Source organism: Pyrenophora tritici-repentis, chromosome 9 (assembly GCF_003171515.1).
Source record: "Pyrenophora tritici-repentis strain M4 chromosome 9, whole genome shotgun sequence".
Lineage (NCBI taxonomy): Eukaryota > Fungi > Ascomycota > Dothideomycetes > Pleosporales > Pleosporaceae > Pyrenophora > Pyrenophora tritici-repentis.
The window spans coordinates 486686-503152 of record NC_089398.1 but is presented as its reverse complement, the minus strand read 5'-3'; the positions used below and the strand labels follow the sequence as shown (position 1 = coordinate 503152).

Genomic DNA, 16467 nt, shown 5'->3' with positions numbered 1-16467 from the left:
GTCCTATAACCATCCGATGATGTGATGACTGGTTACGGACTAGCTTACCCCGCTGAGGCTGCAGGTGCCGAGCACAGCATCCCTGCAAGACGGTGCCGCACTTGCCCTGATGGCAGAGCGGTGAGCGCGGTAACAATCGGACGAAGTTTTCTGCCATGCGCGTCAGCTCAGCGCCATCCCGATGCGACGTCTCTGCCAAACTTATATGTGATACACATTTGCACTCTCCGCATCTACGTATCAGCTGATAACTCCTGCGTTGCAGAAATATTGATAGCTAATCTCTGAAAGGAAGACGAGGCGCAAGCACTGCGTCCGAGCTTCCCCGTCGCTTCACTCCGTACAAAAGTTAGTACTTCGGCGCAAAGACGTCACATCACCAGTGGCCTTGGCTAACAGTGGCAGCGCAATCAAGTCTTTTGTTTTGAAACCTTGCTGGCCCCAACTTCACATTGTGACTGCGATTCATCCATTGCGCCAAATTCATGACCATGTCTCCTCCATATGCGCCCCGTTCTGCCTACTATGACGGCAAGATCCAATCGGGATCTTCTGCATCCTCGTTTCAGACAATTAATCCCGCAACGGCAGAGCCAGTCGCAAACATCCATACGACCACGCCCGCTGGCATAGACGCGGCCATAGCATCTGCACACAAAGCCTTTCCAGCTTGGTCAGCAACACCACCAATCGAACGCGCCCGTATCCTGCAACGAGCAGCAGCCATACTCCGCGCCCGAAACGATGAACTGGCGCGAATCGAGACGAGCGATACCGGAAAGCCTTTCTCCGAGACTTCCACAGTCGATATAGTAACTGGCGCTGATGTCCTCGAATACTTTGCAAACCTGGTGGGAGGAGGTGGCATGAACGGCGAGACGGCACAGTTACGACCAGATGCGTGGGTATACACAACCAAGAACGCGCTGGGTGTTTGCGCAGGCATTGGAGCGTGGAACTACCCTATCCAGATCGCTCTCTGGAAGTCAGCGCCGTGTCTGGCTGCAGGCAATTGCATGGTCTACAAGCCGTCAGAGTTCACACCACTTCACTCTACCGTTCTAGCAGACATTTACGCGGAAGCTGGCGTACCGGCTGGTGTTTTCAACGTAGTCCAGGGCGGCGGCGACGTCGGCGCATACCTCACCAAGCATTCTGGTATCGCCAAGGTCAGCTTTACTGGACAAGTATCAACCGGTAAGAAGGTGGCCGGCAGCGCCTCGGGGGAGATGAAGTACGTCACAATGGAGCTGGGCGGCAAGTCCGCGTGTGTGATCCTACCAGACGCCGACGTAGACCAAGCAGTCGACGGCGCCATGTTGGCCAACTTCTTCTCCACCGGCCAAGTCTGCACCAACGGCACACGAGTCTTCATCCCTGAAGCCATGAAGCCCGAGTTTGAAAAGCGATTACTAGAAAAGATCCAATACGTCCGCCCCGGCGATCTCTACGACATGAACACCAACTTCGGCCCTCTCGTATCAAAGCCCCACTACGAAAAGGTCGTGTCCTACATCAAGCACGGCATCGAAAACGACAAGGCGAAGCTACTCTGCGGCGGCCCCGAGACACCATTATGGCTCGCATCCCACAGCAACAAAGCCTACCAAAACGGCTACTGGGTCCAACCCACCATCTTCACAAACTGCACCGACGACATGAAGATTGTACGCGAGGAAATCTTCGGCCCCGTCATGTCCATCCTCAGCTACAAGACCATTGATGAAGTCATCCGCCGTGCAAACAACACAGATGTCGGTCTCGCCGCTGGTGTCTTTACAAAAGACATCAACCTCGCACACAAGGTCATCGCACAGCTAGAGGCGGGTATCACGTGGGTGAACACGTGGGGCGAGAGTCCAGCTGAAATGAGCGTCGGCGGCTGGAAGCAGAGTGGTGTTGGTGTGGAGAATGGTAAGAAGGGACTGGAAGCTTGGGTTAGGAATAAGAGTACGCTGGTGGAGATGGGTGGGGCTGTGCCTACCGTTTTCGCCAAGTTGTAGTCGGAGTGGGTGGAGGAGGCGATACTGTGTGTTGTTGCGTGCACGCAAGCTGTGGAGCTTGTAGTCGCGACATTAAGATATGTATTGATTAATAACAGTGACCCTAGAGCTTCTACTTAGTTACCCATACAGCAAAAACAGCAAATATGCTATGAATCTACGCCCAGCTTTAGTGCACTGCACTGGAAAAATGCCACTTTTGCGGACGTCTTTGTGAACGTGCCGACGTAGCTGGCCTTCAGAGATAAAGAGCTTTTCGCAGTAACATTATAAGGACTTGCTGTTCTTGGTAGAACATGTCCTCACAGATCCAGAGACGTGTTCGGAAAGGTAACTTGCGGTTACATTAGTGCGTACTAAGCTATCGGAAGCAAAAGGTCACTACCTATCCCGGTTCCATGTACGGAGAAGACGTGAGTGTATAAAGACCAATGGTGTGAGTTGATAGCTAATGAGAAATGAGACCAAGGACGTGAGTCAATAGCCAGTGTGAAAAAGGGTGCCAACGATGTGAGTCAATGAAGGCTTGGAAGATGTCTTCTGGTGAGGGAACTGAAACCGGTACTCATCGCCTCTCTTCATCCATTTTCTCATATCTTGAGACGTGAGGTCCTCTCTCTTCCTCCAGGGTTGAGGTGGACTGGCAGACGCCTATATTGGGGCTGACGGCTTCCTTGGAAGACCCAAGTCTGAGGGTGCAGAAGGCCCATCCGGAGGGCTTCTACTGGCACGCACCCTTTTAGATGGATGTTCGGAGCGACTGATAGTAGGAGAAAGAGTTGGCTACGGCTTGATAAGTGACATGTTGTCAAGTAGTGAGGGTGATTCACTTACAGGAGGTCCGACTGGCACCGTGATTTTGACACCGGACTTGTACTTCCATGTCGCCTGACCTCGTTTGAGATCGTATTTATAGTTTAATAACTCACTCGTGTCCAGTTGTGGCAGCGACGGGGCGAATGACGACTGACTGGCGACACAAGGAGCAGTCGTTGGAGATGATGACTGAATGGCGTCACAAGGAGGAGTCGTTGGAGTGGTGGTAGAACCGCTAGAGGTGAAGAAATAAGTGTCTCGCTTGATACTCTTTTCACGGATGTGCGGAGGAACCACACACGCCCTCGGTAGTTTACGAACGAAGGGGGCAAGAAAATCAGATTTCTGTAACAGCTGCTCTCTGGTCTCACCCCGCCAGTCGGACTTCAGGAAGGCGTTGTCTATGGGCACTGGCAGTCTATCTGGTTCGCGTATGTTTGTCTTCTTGTTTTTGTGCCCGCGGATAGGATCCTCCCTGTGCTTGAGTGGTGCAAGGTCGAAGCCAGTCTCGCTTCTGGTGATCATCTGTCCCCATGCATGGTCGTTATAGCTGAGCGTTTCAGCCAAGCGGCAGTTGGATCGCGGTCCGCCAAAGTGTCTGCATTCCGAGCACGGGTCATCATTGCCGCCGCGGCCAACCTTATCGCACTGAAAATATGTTAGCACCCGATGTACTCACGCGAGAGTAGACTTGCCTCTCTAAGCTGTTGCGTGCATCTCATGCACGCGATGCCCAGATCGTTAGGCACGTCCCAATCGTGGCGCCCCTCATCCTCGCGTCGGGCGGGATCCAGATTGTAGTGGTGGTAGAAATTGCATGCTTGTCCGCGCTTGCAGTCCCCCTTGGCAAAATTCTCGCACCCTTTGCGTACTGCCGGATTAAGAATTGACAGTAAGCTCATTTTTAGTTTAGAAGAGCGATTGAGGTGCAGTGAAGAAGTGGTCAGGAAGATCAGAGTGTGAGAGGGTGTTGCAGAATGCGAGAATGTTGCGGAGTGGGAGAGAGTGTTGCCGATCAGATTTGGAAAGAGCACCCCAACGCCTTCTGTTATGGTCTTGGCGCCCACTTCTTATTTGAGAAGCAGCGTTATTACAAGTAGTCAAGATCGCATGTACAGGGCAAGAATTATTGTACAGGTAGAGCCTTCACCCGTGGCGTACAGGCAGGTACGCTAGTCCCTGTTGAGCTGCATGTAGGAAGCCACATGATACATCGTCTTGGAGGGTTTGAAAAGAACGGAGGGAGAGCAGGAAAACATCAAGTTGTTCCCAAGCAGTTTTAAATTCATTCACTGTAGAAAAAGAGGCAGGACAGAGCATTTATCTCAACTGCCGCTATTTTTGTGAAGGACGCTCAAAGATTCGGAGTTTATGGTAGAAAAAGTGGTCCGCGCAGCGCAAGCATTTTTTAGGGGGAGGCATTTTAGTAAACGTGGAAGGGGAGGGGCGAATCATATTCCTCTTTCATCTCTCTCATTTTTCAAGATCAAGTTCACGGAGGCTTTTAAGGGGCTCGGGAGTTTCAAGCAGGAGTAAGAGAGAGAAAAACAGAGGAAAAAATATGTGCTTTCTACCCGATGTTTTTGATTTTGGGAAGAAGAGAGCAAAGAAGCAGCCGCACACTGTGGCAACTGAGACATGGTGAATTTAATGTTTCAGAAGTGCGAGTATAGAGACGATGCAGAAGAAAGAGAGAGAGAGAGGAAAGGCCGCGAAGGTTTTATACACATGTCTGAGCACGTGCCTCTATCGCGACATCTTCTTTCTAATTTAATTTCGTATGATTCTGCAAGCGCAGGAGGCCGAAAAAATAGATATTGTGACTGGATAATTTTTTATATTGCGGTGTAGTAGCTTGTCACGTGTTCGGCGTTAGGTAATCGGCGCTAGGGTTGAGTATTTTAGGACGACTCCGCGTAGAGGAGCTCGACATCAGTTATCGTACACCATTCTTAATACTACCGTTCATTGTTCGGGTACCTTCTTGTTCTCTACTCTCTACCGATTGCGGGTCGGCAGCCTCTCTTCTGACTATTGAGGCTATCCCTCTACCACAATATCTAAATCAAGCCATTGGGACTCGAGGGAGAACAGCGATCAGGAAGCGGACATATATAGCAAAAAGGCTATCTAGAGAAAGAGGAAAGCAGGACATTTTGATAAGATACGAACTCTTTGCGAATTTTCGGGAATAAGGAATGTAGAGAAGGCAGGAAGAGGTGGAGAAGGCGAGCGATTATATATGCGGGAATAGGCTAGTTTTGGTGGATAGCAACATCGTCGAGACGCCGCACTCATGCAGATGTCGCGTATAGTTTTTATAAACAAAGCAGTCAAATATAGGAGTTGTCGACAATTTTCAGGACGCAGCGTCAGGAAAGTATTGGAGTTACTTTTAGAGTTTCGGGAAGATAAGATAGCAGAAGGAGGAGAGAGAAGCACATAGCGTACAGATCGTTCATCTTTGTCTAGAGTAGATAGTACATTTTTAGAAAGTGGTAGAGCTCATCTACAAAAGCCTGTATGTTTCAATCGCAGTCTTTCGGGTAATGTAGAGAATGGGGCAGGAGACAGATACAGAACATTCTCTGTTGATATCCTATTTTAATCAAATGCCGAAATATTTTAGACTTTAAGTGGAAAGAAAGACGAGGAGAGACAGGCCCCAAGAACTTTGTATAGTGAGAAGCACGTGCTTCTCCTTTTCATGCGATGTTTTGGAGTTTATTTGAGAAAAGCGCAGACATGATACATTTGTAGATAATTTTCGAGTACGTTCTTTCCCAGCTGTGTTGATAGAAAAAGAGGGAGGAAGAATTTTGTATAAATTTTTTCTCATACATTTCTAAAAGAGTGGCAAACATACGAACGTCGCACCTCTAGTTTGTGAATAAAAAGTAATTCGAAAGGGGTTGGGGGAGAAGAGACCTCCTTTAGTCTCTACTATATGACATTTTAATTAGACTTAAGAACATAATAATTGTGCGGTCAAACAGAGATTTATATAGGACGCGGGCAGATACCCACATCGCCTAGGATTTGGCTGATTTAAGAGTTCCGAAGGTGAAGTTTTTAGACACGAAAACACATACCTCGAGTACTCAAGTCTTTTAGAAAATCAAGAAATCCTTAGGTTAAGTGAGGAAGAAGAACCAAGCAGGGAACATCGAACTTTGGAAAAAGTTGTTTTTAAGAAAAGTAGGTTTAGAATCGCAGAAGCACAACGAAATCATGTGACTCCGTAGTCTATGTTTTATTATTTTGACTAGTTTGTAGGTACTTTGGTATAATACAGGGAGAGGAATGATAATAGGTATTTGTATTTGTAGAAGCGCCTAGAATAGCGTATCGCTAGAGGCGACTATTCCAATAGGAGCTAAGATGCTCACATGATAGTTTCGACCACTCATTTTAAGGATACATTCAACAATAGATCTTAGGCACCCTGTATCCTAGCCTCTATTTTCGAAGATTTTGGCAGAAAAAACATATAAATCGGCGTTCACGGTTCTTAGACGCAGAAACACAGCATATGTCGCGGGTACAACGAATTTTAGAAGAGATAAAACAGCACTTAATCAGCTTTTAGGTATCATAGAAAAGGCTCTTAGTGTTTTTGGATCGAGAAGAGCACACTTTGCTCATGAATCTGGAGTGACAAGGTTTTCAGGAAGGGAAACATGCAAAGGCACACTCTGTACTTTGTAAAATGGGGACAGGAAGGTTATAAAGGAGTCAAGACCCCGGAAAGGTGTTTTTATAGTAATCCAATAGTCTCTTGCGCTGCTGCCGCAATGCAGTCGCTATGCACATTCTTGTGCTGCGTTTTGATTTTAAGAATACCGAATGATACAGAAGAAAGCAGAACATCACTTGGATCGGCAGGTATTTTAGAACAGGTGGTTTTGACTTAGTAACTGAGGGGATAGAGAAGGAAGCCGAGCGAGCGGTATATATGCAACTGCACAGCGCACAGACCATGTAGATGAATGAGTTCTTGATTCTGGGCGACCATAGATTACAAATTGATGTCTATTATCATGTCTCGCTTGAATTTGACCATTAGGACACTGCAGAGAAGATATGCGAAGATGGCCTCCTTGATGTCATGACCTCCTCCAACTCCTTCCTTGGCCAACATCATCGTAGCCCTGTCCCACCACCAACACAACATTCCCACGATGTAGCTACATCGCTGTTTTTGATGTAACTAATCAGAATAATCAGAATGATCAGCAAGTTCATCCTCCCCTTCAAACAAAGTCTCAAATTCACCAGTATCCGCCTCCCGAAATGCACGCATTATATCCACAGGCGAAAACATCAACCAGCCATTCCATTCAATCCTCCTCCTCCTCATCCCTCCACGGCCCTGTGAAGCCAGTACTCCCGGTTTCTCCATAGTGTTATGATACGCACTCAACATCTTCACAAACACATATCCTGCAGATGATGCCAAGAAACTAGGATGCAAATCTTCTGGCGGATTCGGTCCAGTAGGTTCGGGGGCGCATTGAAGGCTGTCAAGACACTCATCGTCAATGACTAGACACCAGTTGTACTGCGGACCTAATTTTTCCGGGTCAAGACTGGCTTCGTACTCGGGGTCAAAGCGGCGGGTTGGGTCGGCTATTTGCCCGTAGTGCTGGCAGAAATGCGTGCAGACTTCTGAAAGAGATGCGCCAGGGAGATATGCAGCGGGCTTGAGGCGAAGAGTGTCGATAAAGAGGTGGTTGTATGGGACGGGGTATCCGTAGCGGAGGCTGTCGGCGGCGTGGGCATGTAGCGTGTATAGCACGGTTTGGAAGTATGCCTCGTCTGTCGGTAAGAGAGTCAGTCGCCGATATTCTCCAGAGTTATTGTTCCATGAACTTGCCTTTTGCTGCCTTTTGGGCTTTGCTCTCCTCGATATCGTCATCTTTGTCGCTCTGCTCTTGCGGGCGCGCATACGTGCCGTAGACGTAAAAGCCCCAGGTCGGCTCGGCATTGTTTTCTTCCAGCCGCTGCAAAAAACCGTCGTGTTCGCGTTTCTCGAACACCATCGCTATAGGATCAGACCATCTGCGCATGACTGGCTATTAAGCAGCACAATTTAGAAATTGGCAAAGTTATTAGGACATGTAGTAGGTCACGTGGTCACGCTGCTGCCTTCGAAGGCTGCCGCCGGCCAAGGCGCTAGACAAAACCTTGATCAATCTCTAGCGAACAGAAAACATCGAACCAGGTTCGCGTTCCTTCCAACAGCACCCGCATATAAGTTCCGATTAACATGTTTTTAAAGTAACAACCTCAGAGAAATCATCTTGTGTTTCCATACGTTTCTATCAACTATATCCGTAAATATTTTGTCGTAGGAAAAAGGGGATGAGTCCTAGAACCTGAGCTTTCATTTCTCTCTTCTGAAAATCCTCCCATGCATTCGTTGATGTGCTGTTTACTTTTAGATACAACACATCCGGATCACTTGCCAGAAGCGCAGAAGACGCGCACAATCATCAGCAAAACAGCAGCGTACTGTCATTAGAGGTAACTTGCTCTTTTTTAGAAGACAGGAAAGCCGAGAGAAACATGACATGCTGATGACGTTAGTTTTAAAAACGCCCTGTCCGGCTCTATGATGGTTTCTGAGAAAATCGGAAAGTTTCTAGAGTGTGAAAGGGAGACACGAAGTCTGCAATCGAGGTGTATTTATACGCACGCACTCCGAGCGGACGTTAGTACATCGGCATCTAGTTTTAAAGACAGGGGGAAGAGAAGAAAGACATGAGTTGCGGGTGAGGTACATTTAGAAAACGCCATGTCTGTCTCCATGATAGCTCTTGAGAGAATCGGAAAGTTTTTGGGGTATAGAAGAGAACAACGAAATTGAACCTAGAGGTATGTCTATACCAATGCACCCTACGCATAGCCATATCCGCTTTGGTTTTCTGTTTGAAAGACGAGGGGAAGAAGAGAAAGATATAATGTACGGACCTGACTTTTTGGACTACTCCATGGTGCTCTCTTCTGGCTATTTTTATTTGAAGGAAATCAAATGTGTTTAGAGTATAGAATTGAACAATGACATCGACTCTAGATATGTTTGTGTACTCACATACCCCACGTGTGACCCGGCGTGTGGCTATATGAATAATCGCTTTTTATTTTTAAAAGAAGGAAAGGCAGAAGAGTCATGAGCCTAGCTGTCCAAGCTCTTACACACTCTCATCTTCCTCCTCCTTGTGATTTTAAACCCAGAAAGTCGAAAGTTATTAAGGTGTACAGAAGTGGAAATAATACTTCCGCCCGAACGGTATGTATCCTCACACATCCCATGCCATCATCATTTGTTTTCCTCTTTATTTTAAGACAGGGAGAGCTAGGGAAGTCATAGTATCGTCATCTGCGTTTTTAGACAACTCACAGTCCTCCTCAATTTCGTTTTAGTTTTAAGAGTATCCAAGGATTTTGCGGTAGGAAATGAAGAACCACGCTTTGAACTCGTAGTTTTATATCCAAGGAGTGTAGGCACAGGCACGGATACTATCCCTGACTTAGGGCAGGGAAAGCCAGAAAAGACATTTGCAATTTGCAGACTTTCCAAAAAGCAAGTTGACTTGGATTACTTGCTTGACTTGCTTGGTTTAAACCAAGCAAGCAAGTCAAGTAAGAGCTGGGCAGCTAAGCAAGCAAGTCAAGTCAAGATACTTTGCTTGCTTGGCTTACTTGGTTTACTTGGTTGTTTTAGCGTTACTGTGATGAGGGTGCTAAAACTGCTGTACGGTAGATGTCGCGATGGTTTTGAAGTGTTGCAGTTGCCTCGGTTGAGTCCCAAACAGGCTAAGCGGCTATCAAATAACGTTAGCCTTAGTCTAGCGCATTGCTCCAATCTCGACGTACGCCTGTCTAGAAGCCTATCGCAATGCAGTATCCCCTATAGCAACGCGTTTTCCAGTGATTTATACTGCCCTGATACCCCCAATATGGCCAAACGTCGCCTACCACAAACTTCTGCTCGGAGCAAACGTACGAAAGTAGCCGCTGCCACCAACAACGTCGCCTCAACTCCTGAGGCTTCACCTGAGCCTGCATCTAAGCCTGCATCTAAGCCTAGACCTCAGCGTCGATCACCTCGCAAAACCCTAGCTGCCGCAAGCCAGGCTAACGCCTCGCCGCCAATACCTACCTTCGAGTTGCAGTTCTTAGAGTCGCAGGCGGAGGCTGAGATTGTCGCGCCCACCGAGGGCAGCCGAGCTGGCACGGTGGCTACAACTGAGGCTGGAGAGGGTGGTCAGGATGAGACAAACAGCGCACTAGTTGAGAACTTTGACGGCATTGACTGGGCACGTTTACCTGATTTTATCAAGCCATTGGCGCGTTCTAAGCGCCCAAAAAGTTGGATCTTTCAGTATGGCTACCGCGTTGTTGAGCGCCATGCTACATCTCGAATCTGGTTTGTGTGCAAGTACTGCCATGTACACAAAACTATCGACGCTGGCCGTGGTGGTTTGTTTAACATTACTCAGGCTACAACCTCAGCAGCCACCCATCTCAGCCAACCAAAGCCTGGCCACAACCTTACGAAAGATGGCCCAAAGTTAGCGCAGAGAGCTCGAGGCCAGCTGTCGTTGCGGCAAGCTTTTGACGCTGGTTTAGACGTACAACAAAACACTGCTAACGCGTTTGGAAACTTCGACGTAGAGGGCTTTCGAACAGCCACTGTCATGTGGCTTGTTAACCGAAACCACCCGCTCAGCGAACTTACGACGCCTGATTTTAGAGAGATGATGAGATTTGCCAACCCAGAGGCAGAGGCAGCGTTGTGGGTAAGTAATACCAGCGTTTCTACCTTTGTGATGAGGTTGTTCCGGTCTATACGACCGCAAGTTATCGACACCCTGTCAGGCTCAGTAAGCAAAATACACGTAAGCTTTGATGGCTGGACAACAAAGGGTGGTAAACGTGGCTTCTTTGGAGTAGTCGCTCACTTTGCCGACGCAGCTGGAATAATACGAGACTTACCAATCGATCTGCCTGAGCTCGCTGGCGCCCACACCGGTGAGGCTATTGCCAAAGCTATCTCGACGACGCTCTCAGCATACGGAATAACAAGCGACCGATTAGGCTATTTTGTACTCGACAACGCTACCAACAACGACACTGCGATCGCCGCGCTCGCGCGCGAGTACGAATTTGAGTCCGCTCACCGGCGCCTCCGCTGCAGTTGTCACACGCTTAACCTCATCGGCCAGGCTATTATATTTGGCACCAACAAAGACGCCTACGGCAACACTCAAGAGCAGTACAATACCGAGGAGCAGTATATGCGAGAGTGGCGGAAAGATGGCCCTATTGGAGTGCTAGTTGACGTCATCAACTATATCAAAACGCCGCAACAGTACGAGCTTTTTCGTGGCTACCAGCGCCTTGCCAACAACAACCTGCCTGCTGAAGGGCGTCTCAAAGTACTCGAGCCAGTCAAGCCTGTCGTCACTCGCTGGAACTCATACTATGCTGCTTTTGAGCGCGCTACCAAGCTTCAAGCCGCGTATAACTTGTACGCTGAGCATCATATCAATAGGGTTATCCTTGAAGATGCGCACGCTGCGCAGCGGAATAATAAGCGGCCCGACGCCCCAAACTGGATGAGATCAACTGGGCTCCGAGCTGCTGACTGGGCGGTGATTGCAGAGTACCAGGACTGCTTAGAGCCGCTCAAGTACGCCACAAAACGCCTCGAGGGACGCTCTAAGGATGGCAAATACGGCGCAATCTATGAGGTTATACCCGTTTTTGAGTACGTACTCAGCAAGCTTGAGGCCCGGGCGCGCCCGTTCGAGCACGTCGACTTCAACGCTCATGCCGAGGCTCCAGAGGATCACCTCAACGTCAACCTCCGCGCCGCGTGGAGCAAAGCCAACGACTACTACAACAAGCTCGACGACTCGCCCGCTTACTACGCCGCTGTTTGCCTACACCCGTACTACAAGAACTACTGCGATGTGGCGTGGGCAGACAAAGCTGATTGGCTTACTAGTGCCAACGCGTCGTTCCAACAGCTTTGGGCGGCATACAAACCTCAACGAGCACGCCAGCGGTATACAACTGCGCCGAGTAGCAACAACATAGACGAGGCAATTATTGCTATACTTAGCCGCAACAATGACCGAGAGGCTCCACTTGACGAGTTTGAGCGCTGGAAAACACAAGAGCCGCAGTGGACGCAGGAGCAGTACAACGCAGATGGAAATCCTGTCCAATACTGGATACAACTACTGCCGAAATACCCGCATTTAGCGCAGTTTGCAATCGATATCATGACTATCCCAGCATCAAGCAGCGACTGTGAGCGCCTCTTCAGTGAGCTTGGCGACCTTCTTGAACCTAAACGACGTGCTCTGGGCAGTGAGCTACTCGCAGCTCTTCAATTAGTAAGGTCATGGGTGCGAGCTGGTTATAAACCGTACAACTGTAGCGAGGCTAAGCTTTCAGATGAGCAGCTTGTAGGAGATTACAACATACTAGAGTGGAACACTGAGTTTTGGTAATTTGTATGTAGCTTAATCTCTTTGTAGTAGTCAAGTAATCCAAGTACTTGCAAGTAATACAAGCAAGTCAAGCAAGTAAAAAAATCACCCCAAGCAAGTCAAGTAAAGCCTATGTTTGAACCAAGCAAGTCAAGTTTAGAGCGGTGACTTGCTTTACTTGCTTGTTGGAAAGTCTGGCAATTTGGTTGTCGTTTTTTATGGCACCCTATAAGCATATCCTCTGGCGTTTTTAAAAGAATCGGAAGTTTTAGAGATACCCAGATGTGAGCACCTACTCCCTCATGTTTTACCTTTTATTATCGAACCCCGCGCGCACGCACATGAACATCATTTTTTTCCTTTTAAAAGATAGGGCGAAGACTCCTGCAGGAGCATACGTGTTTTTCCAGTCGTTATATTTTTAGAAAACCCCATCGTGTACCGTGTTATCGCTTTTGGCAAAACCGGAAGTTTTAGTAATCCGTAGAAGTGAACAGCCATGTCTCTATGTAATGACTTTGAACCCACGCTTCTCACCCACGTGCAAATGAGCCTCGTCCTTTTCATTTTTCTTAAAGACAACGGCAAAGACCGGATAAACATGTATCATTAATCCCTACGTTTTTAGGAAACACAATAACCCATTTTATTTTATTTTTGACAACCTAGAAGTTTTGGAAATACGTAGAAGCATCCAGTCACACGTCCATGTCGTGGGTTAAACTAAACCTTAGAAAATTTCCGCGCGCACTTACATTCCACTAGTTTGTTCCAATTTCAAAAACAAGGGTAAAGACAGGAAAACCATCGGCTTGTTAAAGATATCGATTTTAAAAAGATCGGGAGTTTAGGCGCTTAGAAGTGAAGAACCACACCTCCCCCTCGCAGTTTTTATACCAAAGAGCCTTGCGCGCCTAGACGTGCACGCCGATGCATTATGTTTTAGAAACCAAGCAAAATCCAGGAGAACTATAATTAATCTGCCGTCCAGTTTTAAGAAGAACTCTATGATCCATTCCCTTGCAATTTTTGACAGTAATACAGAGTTTCAGATGTAGAAGTAAAAGACCATACCTCCACTTTACTTTTAAACCTACGTTTCCCGCGCCTACGCACATGTTGAGAGTAGCATTTGTTTTTAAGAGCCAGGAAAACCATCGACTGTCTTTTTTCTGATCTTTGCGAAAAACTCCATAAACCACTCCATCGCTAGTTTTTATAGGAATCAAAATTTCGAATGTAGAAGCAAAGAACCACACATCCCTCTTGACATCATCTTTTTAAACTAACCCATCCCGCGAGTACGCACATACACCGTATAGTATTTCCTTTTTAACCCAGAACCAAGCCAGGAGAAACATCATCTCTCTTTGATTCAGTTTTCGAGAAAACCCCCATGATGTGTTTACCAAATCACTTTTAGCAAAACCTAGAAGTTTTTATAAATAAGAGAGAAGAACTGTCCCTCCACTTTCACGTCATACTTTTAAACCAACCTGTCTCGTGCGCACGCACATGTATAGTCGAAATGTGTGTTTTAAAAACCAGGGAAAAGCCAGGAAAACCATGGCCGTCTGGTGACGAATTCTTTTGAAAAGGCTCATAACTTTCTTTAGAGTAACTTCCAGTAAAAACCCGAAGCTCTTGTATATAAGAGAGAAGAACCGTCCCTCCACCTCTACATCTTGATTTTTGAACCAAGGCACCCGGCCCACCCGCACATCGAATGATCTGTTGGGCCTTTTAGAAAGTAGGAAAGCGGGGAAAGCCAGGACAGACATTGATCTTATGGTTGTTTATTTTAGAAAACCCCATACCTGCCAGAGTTGAACTTTTTAGAGATATCAGAGATGTTCTACATAGGAGGGAAGAACCACATGTCTAACTCGTCGTTGATTTGTATGCACCGGACCCGCGCACTACGCACGGACGTACAAATAGAGGTCCCTTAACTTCTCAGAAACGCAGGAAAGCCCGAACATTTACAAGAAACGGTGGAGCTTTCTTTTTAGAAAATGACATACATGCTGGAATTGACTTATTTAGAAATAGTAGAAATCTAGTAGGTAAATGAGTAAAGAACATCATTTCTTCGTTCTTGTGCTTTTATACTCCGACAACGCGAACTACGCAAGCATATGTTGTCATAAACTTTTTTTAAAAAAAGCAGGAAAGCCAGCGAAAATATCGATCCAGGCTTTACACATTTTAGAAAACCGCATACAAACCAGAATTGACTTGTTTTGGATAAATTATCAGTTGAATAAGTAGAGGAAAGAAGAAGAACATGTGCGTGGCTGTGTGGTGCTTTTGTACACTCACACACCGTACCGCGCAGGCACAGCACTATAAAGTTTTTATTCCAAAACGCAGAGAAGCCAGCAAAATCATCAATATTTTGGGTGTAGATTTCAGAAGACCATAAACTTGATTAAAGTCCACCTTTTAGGGATATTGAAAGTTTGGTAAGTAAAGGAGTTGTTAGAACAAGGTCTCCTCTGGTGGTATGACTACCATAGGCGACCGAGTAGAGGTACGAAAGGTAACCCTGTATTGGATTGAACTTCACTAAGAGCTATTGTTCTATCTACTTGTTGTTATGATGATCTTAGGACGTACATGACAGATCATCATTCCGCGTCGGTCCTTCTGCTCGGGCTTACTCCACGAACCTCACCTCGCCGACCTGGACTGAACCTAACATATTCTTAACAGGAGTAAAGAGCACCTTCAAGTCACCCTCGTACTTTTATACACCTACCGCCCCGAACACCGTGGTGCGAACACAGGTCGGTTGAATTTTTAAAAACGCAGGAAAGCAATGACAGTCATGCGCATCATATGCGCTTATTTTAGAATTCCCATCCGCTTCTTCACGGCAGGTTTTAGTAAATGCCAGGAACTTTTGTATATAGGAGGGAAGAACACCACATCCTTATCATCATCGTACTTTATACACGCACACCCGGACACCACGCACGGACATCACTGCTTTCGAGGTAGTTTTTCGCATATGTGCTATTCGTAGCTGTTTTTTCCGAGAACCCCGGACATGAATAACCCACAACGTATTTTTAGTAAAGTAAAAAAAACCGGGAGTAGAAACGCCGAGCCATGTGAGTACCGAATTTGCTTTTGTATTTTCGCACATGCGGACCGTAAATATAGGATTTCAGATAACCCCGGACATATGTGATGTCGTTGTCCATTTTTGGTAAAGAGGAAAACTGGGAGGAGAGAAACGCCGAATCATGTTTTTGTTTCTTTTGAATTTTCGCGCGTAAGAACGAGCGATGTAAGATTTTTAAAAACTCGGAAATCGGCAGTGTAAGTGTTTCTTGTTGGTTGTGAGAAGAGAGAAAAGGGCCAAGTCATGTCAGCTTGCCTGTTATGTTTTTGTATTTTAGAGAAAAGGAGGAATAAGGAATAAAGGAGGAGAGCAGAGGGCAGGAAGAAAACAGGAGGACAGACCAGATATCTTTTCAGTCAGCATTTTCGTACAGGAGGGGCAGAAACACCAGACTCATAGAATATTCGGAGACGTCTTTTGAGTAGGATAGGAAAGAAGGAGAGCAGTCCATCCATACTGTGTGATGTGAATTAAAAAAGGAGAGTTGTTAACCCCAGACATAGCTCTTATTTTTTTGAAAAACAGAAGAGGGAGAGAGAAAGAGAGAGCAGGCCATTGAAGGAGATCAGTGGCTTTTATACAGGAGAAGCGTCAAGCGCAGACTCATGTATTGTTTGGAGATCTCTTTTGAGTAAAACAGGAAAGAAGGGGAGCAGTGCATCTATCTTACGCAATGTGGATTTATACAGAAAAGCCGTCAATTTCAGACAGAGCTTTTAGTTTCAGAAAATAGAAAGAGGGGAGGGGAGGGAGGGCAGGCCATCGACGGAGATTCACGAAGTTTTTATAGGAGGCGTCAACACCAGAGTCATGTTTTTGCCATTGTCGTTTTGAAAATAGAAGGAGAGGTGAGGAAGGGTATGCTATCGCTGGAGGTCAGTGGCTTTTTTGTAGCAGGCGTCAACGCCAGACTCATCCGAGTCTGGAATGGTGATTTTAGGAAAGTAGAAAAGGGGGAGAGAAGAGCAGGCCATGAGGACGTAGACCATGTATTTTCTGGGGGAGAGCTGTC

General features: G+C 46.8%; 4 protein-coding genes across 4 annotated transcripts; 2 read left to right on the top strand and 2 right to left on the bottom strand.

The window, feature by feature from the left end:
- Nucleotides 1-485: 485 nt before the first annotated feature.
- PtrM4_145500 (PutA, NAD-dependent aldehyde dehydrogenase) lies at nucleotides 486-2003 on the top strand (the record flags this gene model as incomplete). The annotated part of the gene is made up of 1 exon (XM_001938955.2): nucleotides 486-2003. One exon carries the CDS (start codon nucleotides 486-488, stop codon nucleotides 2001-2003), a length of 1518 nt encoding a protein of 505 aa, XP_001938990.2.
- Nucleotides 2004-2654: 651 nt separating this feature from the next.
- PtrM4_145490 (uncharacterized protein) lies at nucleotides 2655-3721 on the bottom strand (the record flags this gene model as incomplete). Its single annotated transcript, XM_066109820.1, has 3 exons — nucleotides 2655-2786; nucleotides 2838-3467; nucleotides 3569-3721. The coding sequence occupies 3 exons, from the start codon at nucleotides 3719-3721 to the stop codon at nucleotides 2655-2657; spliced, it is 915 nt and encodes a 304-aa protein (XP_065959803.1).
- Nucleotides 3722-7029: 3308 nt separating this feature from the next.
- On the bottom strand, nucleotides 7030-7737 carry PtrM4_145480 (uncharacterized protein; the record flags this gene model as incomplete). The annotated part of the gene is made up of 1 exon (XM_066109819.1): nucleotides 7030-7737. The coding sequence occupies one exon, from the start codon at nucleotides 7735-7737 to the stop codon at nucleotides 7030-7032; it is 708 nt and encodes a 235-aa protein (XP_065959802.1).
- Nucleotides 7738-9781: 2044 nt separating this feature from the next.
- On the top strand, nucleotides 9782-12346 carry PtrM4_145470 (uncharacterized protein; the record flags this gene model as incomplete). The annotated part of the gene is made up of 2 exons (XM_066109818.1): nucleotides 9782-9824; nucleotides 9945-12346. The coding sequence occupies 2 exons, from the start codon at nucleotides 9782-9784 to the stop codon at nucleotides 12344-12346; spliced, it is 2445 nt and encodes an 814-aa protein (XP_065959801.1).
- Nucleotides 12347-16467: the final 4121 nt, after the last annotated feature.